We start from the raw sequence: 16,142 nt of genomic DNA on the forward strand, positions 1-16,142 counted from the left end.
AGGATAGGGACCCAAAAGTTCCTATATAAAGGTTTATTTAATGTATTATAGAAGAAGAGACACCCTTCATACATGCTTTGAATTTATTTTCAAAGGTGCCTGATTTAAAGATGAACATTCTTCATTTCTACCTGTTCCAAAAGAGGATACATGAAAACTAGGGAAAACTGACCTCAGCACTTTTACTAAAATAGAAGACCCACAGAGACGTGTGAAACTATCTGATTTAGAAACATGATTTTGATCTACAAAACTGGTAGCATTTAACTGTGTTGAAGTTTAGGACTTTTCTAATCAAGATTTCATTCTAACCGCAATAAAAATACAAACCTCACTATTGTCTGGATTAATCTGACCTCTTTGTGGGTAAACAAACTGCAGCTGTTTTAGTTACCTTATACCTTCTAGGGTAAAGCTATTTTTAGGCTTAAGAAGCTTAGTCTTGTTTTTAATTAAAAGCATGAAAGGTGAATAAACTATACTGTAGCTAGGTACCATATTAGAAATGTGATTGATAACACTTGAGAAAATTAGCAACTGTTGAAATTTAGTCTGTGGATTTCAAAAGAATTACTGCCAGTAACAAAGTAAGGTGAGGACATCACACTGAAGGGACAAAGTGGGAGTGATTTTTTTTAAATTCTAGAAAACAAAGAATACTGAAACAGATTGAGAATAAAGCTCTTTATCAACTTCATACCAAATTATTAGAATTAAAATTCTTTATTGGCCAAGTGTGATTAGACACACAAGGAATTTGTCTTTGGTGTATATGCTCTCAGTATACATAAAAAGAAAATATGTATTTGTTAAGAATTATAAGGTACAGCCAGTAATGGGCAGCCAAAAATTTTACTGCCACACTGAGTGTGGCTTATTTTGTGGGTATGACTTAATGGTCATGTGACTGGGTAGGAGTGGCTTGCCGGCCATGTGATCAGGTGGGAGTGGCTTGAACGATCATCATCGTTCAAGTAAACTGTTAAATCCTGGACTTACAACCTTACCATTGTTTTCGCTGGGGTGACAATTTGCCGTGTGTTTCCTGCGCTCTCCTTCCTGGGTCGCCCCCCCCCCCCCCGCCTCAGGCTGGGTAGCTAGGCGAACGGGTGCTGCCAGAAGCATAAATGCTGCCAGCACCACTTCCACCCACGTCATCTGCTTGTACTTCAGGAAGGAGGTGGCTGTGTGAGGCTGGAGGGGAGCTGGGCAGGAGAGAGGGAAGCTCGTCCGAGGCCAGGAAGGAGGAAAGAGGAAAAAAGCAAGGAGCGTAGACACAGCAGCAGCAGCAGGGAAAAAAAGGAGGCCGAGCAGAGACCAGTAATCCAGGAAGTGACAGCCACTGATCAGCTGGAGCTGCGCACACATCTTAATTTCCGCTGGTGGTACTGTGTTCCACCCTGTCCTGCCTGCTGTCCACCCCTGGGTACAGCACATAATGATGCTAAACACTAAATCATACTAGGAAACAATATAAATTGTTAGGTTACAAGAAACAAGTTACAGTCATACAAGTGAACTGAATTGAATTGATTTGACTTCTATGCTGCCCAATCCCATAGGACTCGGGGCAACTTATAACAATATAAAACATAATAAAATACAATAATAAAAGAAGTCTATATTAATACTAACAACATTAAAATAATAAATACAATAAAATCCTATAATACCCTCCAGTGATCCAACCAAACATGCATACCAATCCAATCAACATTATTTGGCCATGACAGATAGTAGTATTCACAGCCCCCAGGCTTGCCAGCACAGCCAGGTCTTTACTGCCTTTCGGAAGATCAGTAGGGTGGGAGCAGTACAAACATTGGGGGGGGGGAGTTGGTTCCATAGAGTTGGGGCAGTCACAGAGAAGGCCCTCTCCGATGGCCCTGCCAACCTGCATTGCTTAGTTCACAGGACCTGAAGGAAGCCAATACTGTGAGATCTTATTGTCTCTGGGAGGTATGTGGCAGGAGACGGTCCTGAAGATAGTCTGGTCCTAAGCCATGTAGGGCTTTATAGGTAATAACCAACCTCTGGGAGGTAAGTGGCAGGAGATGGGTGATAAGAACGATGAGATTAATAGTAATACTAATTCAGACTTAGAAAATAGTTTAACAGTGTTGAGGGAATTATTTGTTTAGCAGAGTGATGGCGTTTGGGAAAAACCTGTTCTTGTGTCTGTCTGTCCGTCTATCTGTCTGTCCGTCCGTCCGTCCATCCATCCATCTTACTTTTAATTGTTTTGGTGTGCACTGCAGTGCTCTATAGTGTTGTTTTGAGAATAGGAGTTGAAACAGTTTGTGTCCAGGATGTTAGGGGTCTATAAATATTTTCACAGTCCTCTTTTTGACTTGTGCAGTACACAGGTCCTCAATGGAAGGCAGGTTGGTAAGCAATTGTTTATTCTAATTATCCTCTGAAGTCTGTGTCTGTCTTGTTGGGTTGCAGAACCAAACCAGACAGTTATAGAGGTGCAGATGACAGACTCAATAATTCCTCTGTAGAACTGTATCAGCAGCTCCTTGGGCAGTTTGAATCTCCCGATTTGGTGCAGATATAGTATAAAGAAAGTCTCTACATTGCAAATGAACCAAAGTTGGTTAAGAATTGGAAGATACCTCTTGAATAGAGACTTTCAGATCAGAACAGCTGTAAATAATTCAAACCATGAGTCAGTTTGATAGTTCAATCTACTAGATCTAAAATGGAAAATACTTTATGAAAAGCATATAGCCAGAGAAAGTGATCAGGATCAGAGAGTAAATGAGAAACAATAGAAGCCCTGCATTTACTATTTCCAAAATATGATATACACGCAGGTTTGTTGAAAGTTTATTCTCTTCAACCATTGTGATATCTCTGTGCCAGCACTGGGCCTGTTCTAGTTTGTGCCTACATATCCAGAAGCAGGCCTTAGCCAGCCACCTGACTGGTACAATAATGCAGCTATTCTACACAGGGAAGACAGGGTGCTTTGTGTAGTCACAGCCGCCTAAGAGCTGTTCATGCAACCCTTCTGTCTGAAAAGAAGTATTGTTCAGGATGAACCTCCTCTCAGCTTCTCCCCAACATCAGGGGGACAGAACTATTCCTAGCAGCCAAAACAGCTCCATTCAGAGTTCTCTGTATCTCCATCCCACAGTAGCTGCCAGTGGGCCTGCCCACTTTACAGTCCTGCAAGGGAAAATGTGACTCTGCAACGTCCAGTAAATTCCTGTGTACCTTGTGGTATATTAGAAAGCAGGTTAATGAAATAATCTTTCCGGTACTGGTAGATTATTTGTGGAATGACTGAAATTCATGGAATATGTGGGACGGAACATAGAGATCACCTGGTAGTACTTCAAATCTAAAAACTGAAATAACTCCAAATCAAAAGAGAAATCATGATGCCAGGATAAAGTCCAAATCATTTAGGAATCACGTTGAATATAATGTATGTGATTTGAAACACAAGAAAAATAGCACAAAAGTAACATTATAGGACTGATTGATGAATGAATGCAGTCAGACAGCTCTCTGCTGTCACAATTTTTCTTGCTTTAACCATAAATATTACTATAATCTATATTTCTCAATCATATTTCATATATATGTGGGTGTGATTTGTGTGTGTACTACAATATGCAGTGCTGAATTTGTATAGCTGCTAAGAATAGTGGTCATATCTAAGAAATCTTAATAATCTATTGTGATAGCCAAACTCATGTTTGTCCTAATTGATTAGGCAGATATGACATTCTCCAATTACAGCCTAATCAGATTATTGTTTAAAACTGTTTATTATTAAAGCCAATGTGCCATGGCATTAGGGTTATTGTGAAAAATCAGAACTGATTGTATACTGGCTACAGTCAATTTCACCTACCAAAAGGAAAAGCTGTTCCAAAGCATGCTTTTGAAATATGAATCATTTTATGTGCAGGAAACACAAAGCATCATAACAAAACAAGGAATGTCAACTGATAAGATTTAAGATCAAATTGCAATTGTTCTGATTATAGTCTTGAATAAATCAGATAATAGACTAAATCTGAATATATTATCTTGAAGTTTCAGTTCCAACAGAATTGACAACATACTGGTACAAAGATTTCAAGAATTTAATTACAATGTTTCTGCAAGCCGATCTTCTAAACCTGCTGCCATTAAATTGGTATATCATCCACACTATTATTATATTTACAAAGGATCAGATTAAATAACACTGATATAAAGTGTACTGTTAAGCAAGATTACAATTTTTTGAAAGTGTAAGAGGACTTTCAAAGGATACCCATTGAGCCTTTGTGTGAAAAATAACAGCAGACTACCATAAGGTATTGCAAACCCAAAGCTGCAATATAAATTTAAGACAACATATAGAACTTGAGAAAAAATAATCTTTCAGGCTTCATTTCAAATATTTCTGAAGCAAACTCCCAGAAATATGTAGAAATTTGCCAATTTCTACATATTTCTGGGGGATTATGCAAATATTATTCTACTTTAAGTCTGAAGGAAAATACTGTATATAGTCCCATTAGGCACAAGTCTTGTTTCAAGCAGTGATGCTTTCTTACATTATTTTAATGTAATTCCACACCAGTATACTTTATGAAAACGTTTTTATTTAAAAAGGCACTACAGTACTGAATTAAATATTGGAGGCTCAAACGTATGAAGAACAGTTGCAGGAACTGGGTATGCCTAGTTTAATGAAAAGAAAAACTGGGGAGACATGATGGCAGTGTTCTAGTATCTCAGGGTTGCCACAAAGAAGAAGGAATCAACCTATTCTTCAAAGCACCTGAGGGTAGAGCAAGAAGCAATGGGTGGAAACTAAACGAGAGAAGCAACTTAGAATTAAGAAAATTCCTAACAGTTAGAACAATAGATAAGTGGAACAGCTTCCCTCCAGAAATTGTGAATGCTCCAACACTGGAAGTTTTTAAGAAGATATTGGATAACCATTTGTCTGAAGTAGTGTAGAGTCTCCTGCCCAAGCAGGGGGTTGGACTGGAACACCTCCAATGTCCCTTCCAACTCTGTTGTTGTTGTTGTTATTATAAATAGGGCTCTTGGCTATAGGTCAAATATATATAAGTGCTAATTTATTTATTAATGTGATCTGTAGGCTGCCCAACTCCTTACGGGATTGTGCCCTCTAGGGACACAGCCTAGGATTATCCAATACTGCTTCTAAATCAGTAAACTGCAATCCCTGCCAATTCATCCTAGACAATTCATCCGATATTCATTTATTCTTGTCCTGCCTTCGTCTTTGGAGAATAGATGGACCACCTCCTCTTTTTGGCAGCCCTTTAGATATTGGAACATTGCTATCCTGTGTCATCCTTGATTCTTCTTTCCTTTAAACTGGACCAGGGGTAGGCAAAGTTGGCTCTTTTATGACATATGGACTTCAACTCCCAGAATTCCTGAGCTAGCACGATTGGCTCAGGAATTCTGGGAGTTGAAGTCCACATGTCATAGAAGAGCCAACTTTGCCTATCCCTGAACTAGACATACCCAATTCCTGCAACCCTTCTTCCTAGGCAACATCTAACTCCTACCTCCAACAAAGCAAAGATCCAACTCCATTTAATGGATGCAATTCCATAAAAAACAGACAAAGCACACTCAAATACTAGTTACGCTGATTTCAATAGACATTAACAGCCTTTCACTGAAGGCGACGGTGCTTTCCATTTAAACATTCGTTCATATTTGCAATTTAAGGATGTTAGAAAAAGTTGAAGAGACCACCCAGCACAGCCGTCCTTGAAGCCCAAGCAGAACATACGCAGCCGCCACAGATTTCTGGCTCGGCGAGAGTGGGGGGAGCAAACATTCCCGCTCCGCGCCTCCCGCGATGCACCGCGAAGGGCGCCTCCGTCCGCCGCTCGACCGGCCTCTCTCTCTCTCCCGTCCCGTGAGCCTTTGTGGCAGCGCGCGCGGGAAGAGAAGATGGCGGCGGCAGTGGGCCTGGCCGAGCGGGGCTATTTGGAACTCGGCGGGGCGGAGCGGAGCGCGCGACACGGCCTCCGCGAGGTCGTGTTCAGCCTCCCAGGTGGGGAATGGGACCCCTCCCCTGGTGGGGGCCTAATCGCTGCGTGTGTATATGTGTCCTTCGCGTGACGTGCACGCACGCACCTACCCAGAGCATCCGTGCTTGGCGCGCGGGGACTGATCCGCCTCCCTTGTCCGTCTTTTTTTTTTCTTTTGCAGGTGGCGGCGCGTCCCCGTCGGCCGTGCGGTATCCTGACAGCGCGGGAGGGTTTTGGTACCAAGAGAACGCGCAGCTGGGTTCGGTGACCAGAAACCGTTTTATTCATTGGTGAGTTGATCCGAGGTAAACTCACCTCCCGAACGGACAAGTGTATAGAATGGTAGAGCTGGAAGGAACCCTTAGAGGTCTTCTAGTCCATCCCGCCTGCCCAAGACAGCAGTCCTTATTCCATCCCAGACAAATGGTTGTTCAATCTTTTTTTATAAAAACTTCCATCGGTGGTGCATCCCCAGCTCCAGGAGGAAAGAGGTCCATCTATGAGCCCTGAACTAGAAAGATTCAAATCATCTGCATCCTGTTTGGGCTAAACTAGTGTAGGGTCTCCTGCACCAAAAAGGGGGTTAGACAGCAGTGGGCTATGAGCCGAAACACCAAATTGCGCTCGCCGTGGAGGCCAGCGCAATTTTGCTTCTGCACCTGTGCAGGTAGCAAAATCATGCATGGAGCCGCAGGTGCGCCCTTGTTTCAGCATGTGCAGAAGCAAAAAAAATTCACTGAAACACCGGCGCACCTGCGACTCCATGCACAATTTTGCTACTTGCACAGGTGCAGAAGCAAAATTGCGCTGGCCCCGCAAGCACTCATGAGCTGCCGCGGCGAGCACAATTTAACGTTCCGGCTCGTAGCCCACCACTGGGGTTAGACTAGTAGACCTCCAAGGTCCCTTCCAGCTCTGTTGTTTTTGTTGTTGTTGTTGTTATTAAAATAGGGCTCAAAAATATAGAAGTGCTAATTTATATAATAATAATAATAATAATAATAATAACAATGTGGGTTGGGCAGACACAGCTTTAGAAATAAAATCCCTCCTGGCTGCTGAAGCAAACTTCTTTACAAGGAGTTAATTGAAATTTTAAGTAGGTATGTATGGGGCAGAGTACTGCATCCTTTGGTTCTTACCTGTTTTCCTCTAAACCTAAATATGAGACTATGAAATGTGAGACAATTGCACACGTTTAAATGAATCCCAACTCCCTGTTGGTGATCCCTGAGTCTGGGACAGCAGAACAGGAATTGAAGTTAGGGATCTGATGATAAAAAAAAGCAAAACATCTCATATATTTGGTTCCTATGCATATGATATTTAATTTGCATTTAAAATGTCAACAAGAACATTGTAGAAAGGGTTGTTTACGCTTCCCGCAATATCTAGGATGAGGAGGCATAAATCAGGTGCAGATCTTCTCTTTTGCTGCTTTAGTATGTAAAAATTCCTTATCTCTAGAAGTTCAGGTTAGCAGCCCCTTCCCTCCTGCCAATTTATAAAGCTATTAAGACAATACTTTCCCAACATGGTTTTATATGGATACACTTATTTGGTAGTCATTTGGGATGTCTGTTATATGTCTGCCCCTTGGCTTTTATTTGGAGAAGTTTAAAAGAAGTTTAAATAATTTGGAATGTATCATCTTCATTTTATTACTGGGGAAAAATGTTATTTTGAATAATTGGTTATGAAATGAAATAACTTTCATTAAGACATTGGTAGCATGAATGCTGCTTAGAAATCTACCTGTAGACATTATTTATTTATTTATTTATTCATTCATTCATTCATTCAATTTTTATGCCGCCCTTCTCTTTAGACTCAGGGCGGCTTACAACATGTTAGCAATAGCACTTCTTAACAGAGCCAGCATATTGCCCCCACAATCCGGGTCCTCATTTTACCCACCTCGGAAGGATGGAAGGCTGAGTCAACCTTATACATTAGAGTTGGCTTTTTAGAAAAACAACATTGAGCTGAATTTGTAAGCATGAAGACATGTTTCATGTATTTAATGAAGTAAGCCATAACCGAATAAAGACTTCCCCATATGTCCTCTTACATATTGTGAGATTGGTCAATAGGTACAGAATTCAAATGTTATCACAAGTTATCACAATTCTGCTTTCTCTGATTTGTGAAAGAAGCATTAACAATTTAAAGTGAGGAATAATTCAATTTGCTTCCATCATTTCCCCTTAGGCAATGCTGAATGAACATATGAAATGTTTCCAGGCAATCTAGGTACATAGGTAATACAGTCCCTTAAAAGTGCCTGTAAATTCACATCAGCCAACAAATCCAGTTATTAATAAACGTGTATTGAGGAGAACATTAAAAAGAAATTGGAAAAGGAAAATAACTGAAAAATTTAAATGTATACGTACTGAAATAAGAAAGAACAATCTAGTAGATTTATTCAGGACTTCAATTAGAAAGTATTTCGTGCATTGGAATTAACTGGGTTCAGGCAGGAATATAAAGTGAGAAGTAGAAATTAAACTGAAAGACATGTTGGTTTGATTGTATGCTATTCAGTTTGGATAACTTTTGTCCACAGTTGCTTTCTGGCCTTTGGGCAACATGCAAATCAACAGGAGAAGGATTAGCAGTGGGCAATTAATTTAATTACTTAAGTAAAAGTAAATAGTCAAAAGAGTTGGCAATTTCCCTATCACATGGATCTGTTTATTTGTAAAGGGATGCTAGCTGAGAAGTAGGAAAAGGAAGAATCACTCAACCAACTCAGAAACATAAGTCAATCAAGACCGGGTACTGCCACACAGGTCACAGGGTCTTGGGGTCATGAGTTGATCATATTGAATCAGGGATGCCAAGCAAAGTGGATGTATGTCCCCAAACAGAAAATATTGGCATTGGTTGTTTACTATCGGCGTAAAATTGCTATATATACAGTATTTGTTTCTTTTTGCAGGGCCACCTCGGGCGGGACATTAGAACTAGTAGAGGAATCCCTTGACATAAACCTTTTGAACAATACTGTTCAGCTCAGATTTCAAAATTGTAATGTCTTGCCACAAGGGGTACATATCTTTGAGACGCAAAATCATGTTGTTATATTGGTTTCAACCACTCAGACAATACATAGGTTGATGTTACCTCATCCAGCTCGGATGTATAGAAATGTAAGTAATCTATTTTAATGTATCTATTTTAAAAACTTCCAAGATTATTAAGTTAGAAGCAAAATTATTTTAGTTGGAGAAATCAAATCACAGATTTGTTTGCCTCTGCTCTTTCCCTGCATACCACTTCACCATCATAATATATTAATTCCTGTCCCGTCCAAATCATGGTACTTATTTGAAGAATCGTATAAACTAAGCCCTGTTAAATTGGCTATTGAATGTACTTCATATACAATAAAATTTACATAACTTGATATCGAAACATATTCTGGGGATAAATTTTAATGGATTACAACATGCAAGTTGCACAATGTAATCTGCTAATGATAAAATGGTATGATGGTGAGGCGGTCCATTGATTAGTGAGAAAATATATATTTGGTTTATGTCAGACATTAATTCCTGGTCCTAATCTCTCAGATCTTGGAATCAGATAATTTTGACATTTTCTGCTGCGATTAGAGAGAGTTGGTTTTTGGATTTGCACAAAGTGATAACTATCCATAGCTGAGTTAGCTGACTATAATGTGAAAACCATATTGTAATGCAGGCATACTTAAACTGCAGGTTGTCCTTTTTTTAACTGTAATTTTACCTAATCCATCTATAGTGACATAGTCTCAATCTGGACAGGAAAATCAATACATAATATTCTGTAATTTCAAGTATATATATAGAAACAGGAATGACCTCAAAATATAAAAACTTTTATAAAGAGAAAATAACGTAAGTAATCTCAGCAGACTGGTGTATAAGTTTGGTGAGATACTACCATGTTTTCCCGAAAATAAGACCCTGTCTTATATTTTTTTGAACCCCGAAATAAAAGCCTGGCCTTATTTTTGGGGAGGTCGTAATATTTTGGGGCGCTTGGAGCAGGACAGGGCTTCTCTTGTCCTCTTACCTGATTTTCAGCTCTGTCTCCCTAACCCTAACCAGAGGAAATGGTGGGGACCAGCTGCACATGCATTTAAATATTTTTAGGGAGAGCTTATTTTTAGGAGAGGGCTTATTTTCGAGGGATGTCTTATTTTTAGGGAAACACAGTAAGAGGAGTAGAACAAGAATTGTCAAAATTCTTATATGGTGTAATTTGATTTCCTAGAAAAGAAGTTGCTGGATAAGCTACTTAACATGGGGTTGATACTATGAGAAAATGCTTTTCTAATCCAGCTTCAGATTTTCAGTTTTTAAAAATAGTTTATATAATAGAATAGTCATTTTACTATTTTTCTTCTTCAATTTTATACTTTCTTGCTGATAATTTTATCCCCGGTCTTTTCTTTTCTTTTTAGGAGCTGATAACAGAAAGTCAAATGCAGTCGGTTTTCACAGATATTGGAAAACTTCATGTTAGAGATCCTTTGAACTACTGTGTGATTCCCACCGTTCCTGGGTTGTCACCTAGTTCCACTGCTTCCGCAGCTTGGCTTACTAGTGATGGAAGATCTCTCTTTGCTCTGCCATCTGCTTCTGGTGGGATTTTTGTCCTTAGCCTACCACCTTATGATGTTCATGGTAAGTGTATGCAATTATAAAAAGGCAGGTCATTCAAAGGATAAAGGGGAAAGGACATTGGTGGAATGTTGTAGTTGGCTGGGCTCCGTGCAGCAGTTAAATTGCTGTCCTGCTCACTATCATAAATATGATAGAGGTAATTCTTGGGTCATACGACACTTGCCGTCTAGCGCCTATTTATGACAGTTGCAGTGTCTTGGGGTCACTGGATGACTTTTTATGATCTTCTGACAAGCAAAATCAATAGGGAAGCCAAATTCATTTAATAACCCTGTTACTAACCTAACAATTCACTTAACAACTGGGACAAGAAAGGTTGTAAAATGCTGCAAAACTCACTTAACAACTATCTTGCTTAGCAGTGGAAATTTTGAGCTCAATTGTGATTGTAAATTGAGGACTATCTATATAGACATTCTGTTTCAAGTTACAAGTAGTCCTCAGCTTAAAACTGTTTAATGGCCATTCAAAGTTACAACGGCACTGAAAAAAGTGGTTTATGACTGTTTTTCACATGCCCATTGCACTATCCTGTCATGATCAGCATTTGGATACTTGGCAACTGGTGTGAATTTTTGATGGTTGCCGTGTTCTGGGGTCCTTCTGACAAGCAAAGCCAGTAGGGAAACCAGATTCATTTAACCACGTTACTAACAACTGCAGTAACTCACTTAACAACTGTGGCAAGGAAGGTCATTAAATGTTCAAAAGTCACTTAACTGTCTTGGTTGAACAGAAATTTTGGGTCCAGTTGTCATACATTAAGGACTACTTGCACAGTTTCTCCCAGAAATTCCATTTTGTAGTGAACCTTAGAGTAATTTTAAACATATTTTAATAATCTAGAAGATAGAAATGGGTTCTAATATCAGCAGATTTTAAAAAGTGATGTAGCAAGGCAGTTCAGCTAAGAGAAGTTTGGAACTAATACAGGTGACACTTTACAGATGTAATTTCCTAAAAGCCGCCCTGAGTCTAAGGAGAAAGGCGACATAAAAATCGAATGAATAAATAAATAAATTAATTAATTAATTAATTTCAAATACAAAACATAGTAAAATGCCCCATTCTAAGGGCAAAACAGGATAAAAGTAAAACATTGCAGTTAATGTTGTAAAGTGATTTGAATGATTTAAATTAAACATTCATTCTGATCAATTCTTTTAGGAAATAAAGAATGACCTTATCTTTGTTTAGACCACCAACAGAAGCTTATATAAGTTCTGGTTATTCGCAATTAATAAATCAACTTAGTAACAAATGTGTCTTAAATGCCTTTTTATAGAATTCATTAAAGACTATCTGATTTAACTGCATTTTTCTTATATTGTCAGATTTAAGCATAGAAACAGAAACATAGAAGATTGACGGCAGAAAAAGACCTCATGGTCCATCTAGTCTGTCCATATACTATTTCCTGTATTTTATCTTAGGATGGATATATGTTTATTCCAGGCATGTTTAAATTCAGATTTATCAACCACGTCTGCTGGAAGTTTGTTCCCAGGATCTACTACTCTTTCAGTAAAATAATATTTTCTCATGTTGATTTTGATCTTTCCCCCAACTAACTTCAGATTGTGCCCCCTTGTTCTTGTGTTCACTTTCCTATTAAAAACACTTCCCTCCTTATTATAAGCAAATTTTTATAAGCAAATTGCTAAAAAATGTTTTCTTATTTTTTTTAGAGATACCTTCAGCTTCATTTGTGGAGTTGAAACAGAGTTCAGTCATGCAGCGCCTGCTTACAGGTTGGATGCCAACTGCCATCAGGCTAGTATTATGATGATAAGCAGTTAAGGCTTATAATTAGAGTTTAATTAGAGTTCTTAAAGCTTACTCAGCAACAAATAGAGTACAGTAATTGGAATTGGCATCAGAATGAATGAAACATAGAAGGGAAATGGACAACCTGTGTCTGTAGAGGGAAAGATTAGCAGATAACCCCCAAAAAGTTGGGGGGAAATAACCCAGTGGATGGAGAAATACTAAAGGTGCCCAGTTGTACAGAAAAAGGGTACCTCTCACATTTTGTAATTATTTCTGTTCCCAAAAGCTATGAATTCCTTGTGATGCTAAAGACAGGTTTTCAAAAGAGGAGATGGCTACCTTTGCCTAACTTACACAAGAAAGCGGAGTTGTGAGAATAATTTAAAAAATGCGGCCTGAAATTTTAACCAGTTCCTGCTTGATTTTGGAGTTTAAACTTCTGCAGGTTGTTCACTATAGTATTGCACCTTTATGATTGTTTTGAAGTTTTATGTATGGTGCTGTAGTAGTGCTGTCCTTCATGATTAATTTGACGTTTTAGGCATGACAGATTATAATTGTCATTCTTCTGAAAGAAGAACTGCTGCAGAGAAAAGACATGTGCTTTACATATAAACAGTGCTCCTTCAGCTAAGTTCAACTTAAAATGCCCTGTTTGGTCAATACTCATTTCAGAAATCAATAGTAATTAAGTTGTTAATAATGATAATTATTAATTGTTAGTAATTATTGACATCTCAATAAAGATGTCATTTATACCTCCCTAATGAAGTTCAGTAGTGTTCCATTTGGTTGTTACAATGATGGAGCAGTTGTAATAATAATAATTTAATAATTTATTAGATTTGTATGCCGCCCCTCTCCGAAGACTCGGGGCGGCTCACAACAAGCGATAAAACAATATTGTACAGGCACAAATCTAATATTAAGAAAAAACTAAAAACCCTATCAATTTAAAAAACCAAACAGCACATACATACCAAACATAAATTATAATAAGCCTGGGGGAAAGGTGTCTCAAATCCCCCATGCGTGGCGGTATAGATGGGTCTTAAGTAGTTTACGGAAGACAAGGAGGGTGGGAGCAGTTCTAATCTCCGGGGGGGAGTTGATTCCAGAGGGCCGGGGCCGCCACAGAGAAGGCTCTTCCCCTGGGGCCCGCCAGACGACATTGTTTAGTCGACGGGACCTGGAGAAGGCCAACTCTGTGGGACCTTATCGGCCGCTGGGATTCGTGCGGTAGTAGGCGGTTCCGGAGGTATTCTGGTCCAATGCCATGTAGGGCTTTAAAGGTCATGACCAACACTTTGAATTGTGACCGGAAACTGATCGGCCGCCAATGCAGGCCACGGAGTGTTGTAGAAACGTGGGCGAATCTGGGAAGCCCCACGATGGCTCTCGCGGCTGCGTTCTGCACGATCTGAAGTTTCCGAACACTTTTCAGAGGTAGCCCCATGTAGAGAGCGTTGCAGTAATCGAACCTCGAGGTGATAAGGGCATGAGTGACTGTGAGCAATGACTCCCTGTCCAAATAGGGCCGCAACTGGTGCACCAGGCGAACCTTGGATAACGCCCTCCTCGCCACAGCCGAAAGATGATGTTCCAATGTCAGCTGTGGGTCGAGGAGGACGCCCAAGTTGCGCACCCTCTCTGAGGGGGTCAGTAGTTCCCCCCCCAGGGTAATGGACGGACAGATGGAATTGTCCTTGGGAGGCAACACCCACAGCCACTCCGTCTTGTCTGGATTGAGTTTGAGTTTGTTGACACCCATCCAGTCCCCAACAGGCACCGGCACATCACTTCCACTGCTTCGCTGACTGGACATGGGGTGGAGATGTACAACTGGGTATCATCCACATATTGATGATACCTCACCCCATGCCCTTGGATGATCTCACCCAGCGGTTTCATGTAGATATTAAATAGCAGGGGGGAGAGGACCGACCCCTGAGGTACCCCACAAGGGAGAAACCTAGAGGTCGACCTCTGACACCCCCCCCCCACTAACATCGACTGCGACCGACCAGAGAGGTAGGAGGAGAACCACTGGAGAACAGTGCCTCCCACTCCAAACCCCTCCAGTCGGCGCAGAAGGATACCATGGTCGATGGTATCGAAAGCCGCTGAGAGGTCAAGAAGCACCAGGACAGAGGACAAGCCCCTGTCCCGGGCCCGCCAGAGATCATCCATCATGATGTAATGTTGCATATGAGAAAAAAACTGTCATGCAGAATCATTGATTTCTCCTTAGTGATTACTTCTGTATTTATTATTATTGTTACTGTTTTTATAGAGGGGATCAAAATCCTTCAGATCTTCCTGTTAGCTTATCTGTCCACTGTCGTGAACACGATGCACTTCTTTTTGCACTCTACCAAGATCATAAACTTCGGATGTGGTCTTATAAAGTGAGTAATGTTTAATTTTTTTGTTTGTGAATTAATTCTTAATATACTAACCATTTTGATAATAATCAACATGGTTTGCGTCACTCTTTGATCTGGACACACTTGCTCACCTCAGTTTCATGTGTTTGGACAAATATTTAGCACAGAGGTCTCCAAACTAGGCAATTTTAAGACTTGTGGACTTCAACTCCCAGAATTCTCCAGCTAGCGCTTGTGGACTTCAACTCCCAGAATTCTCCAGCTAGCACTTGTGGACTTCAACTCCCAGAATTCTCCAGCTAGCACTTGTGGACTTCAACTCCCAGAATTCTCCAGCTAGCACTTGTGGACTTCAACTCCCAGAATTCTCCAGCTAGCACTTGTGGACTTCAACTCCCAGAATTCTCCAGCTAGCACTTGTGGACTTCAACTCCCAGAATTCTCCAGCTAGCACTTGTGGACTTCAACTCCCAGAATTCTCCAGCTAGCACTTGTGGACTTCAACTCCCAGAATTCTCCAGCTAGCATAGCTGGCTGGAGAATTCTGGGAGTTGAAGTCCACAAGTTTTAAAGTTGCCTAGTTTGGGGAGCCCTGATTTTAGCACAATGAGCTTTATGGTTCAGTCAGGCTTTAGGAATGAGCTATTGGCTTTCAGGGACTCTTCCTGTTATGGATTCAAGAGTTCCACACTGAAATTATTTGAGTGAAGTCATATTCTTCTTTACCTCTTCCGTTTACTGCATTGTGAGAGGCTTTGTTGTAAGCATTGCGGACATGAATTGAGTTCAGAATCATGGTACGTTTTCATTATCCAGCAGAATCTTTAGGCAAACCAGGGGGGGGGGGGGATTCCTTTGTCTCATTGCACCTCCAGTCCTGAAAACTGATGGAAGATTTCAAGGATCTCTTAGAATAGTTGGGTAGATAATACTGGGATGAAAATGATGAAGTTGAATTTTCCACAGTTCATCACAGATTTGATAGTAGATAGTAGCTTACTACAGTGTATTTTCAGACTTTACATATCTGCTTCTGTTTTTAAGAAAACAGTTGTAAGCAAAAAACTGTTGTCATTTAGGTTTATCTAAACGGAGAAAGAGGAGGGGGAGGAGGAGAAAAGGGAAGAAGCAGTAGTAGTAGTAGTAGTAGTAGTAGTAGTAGTAGTAGTTACAACAAAACAAACAAATTATTGGCCCAATATGTCTCTTCCTTCCCTTCTTTCTGCCAATTGAGTGTTTTTGATAGTATTAATAATATTATCTTCACAAAAATATCCCTA

At 40.1% G+C, this 16,142-nt stretch overlaps 1 protein-coding gene across 1 annotated transcript in view; it reads left to right on the forward strand.

The window, feature by feature from the left end:
* The first annotated feature begins 5,905 nt into the window (after positions 1–5,905).
* The window catches only part of NUP160 (nucleoporin 160), a 62,094-nt gene continuing 51,857 nt past the window's right edge, over positions 5,906–16,142 (forward strand). Inside the window, exons 1-6 of the mRNA XM_070727804.1 lie at positions 5,906–6,052; positions 6,211–6,319; positions 8,974–9,184; positions 10,483–10,705; positions 12,394–12,478; positions 14,769–14,883. Coding sequence (XP_070583905.1) covers positions 5,950–6,052; positions 6,211–6,319; positions 8,974–9,184; positions 10,483–10,705; positions 12,394–12,478; positions 14,769–14,883 — 846 coding nt within the window. The 5' untranslated portion in view covers positions 5,906–5,949. The remainder of the gene's footprint in view (positions 6,053–6,210; positions 6,320–8,973; positions 9,185–10,482; positions 10,706–12,393; positions 12,479–14,768; positions 14,884–16,142) is intronic.

Source organism: Erythrolamprus reginae, chromosome 1, assembly GCF_031021105.1.
Source record: "Erythrolamprus reginae isolate rEryReg1 chromosome 1, rEryReg1.hap1, whole genome shotgun sequence".
Taxonomy (NCBI): domain Eukaryota; kingdom Metazoa; phylum Chordata; class Lepidosauria; order Squamata; family Dipsadidae; genus Erythrolamprus; species Erythrolamprus reginae.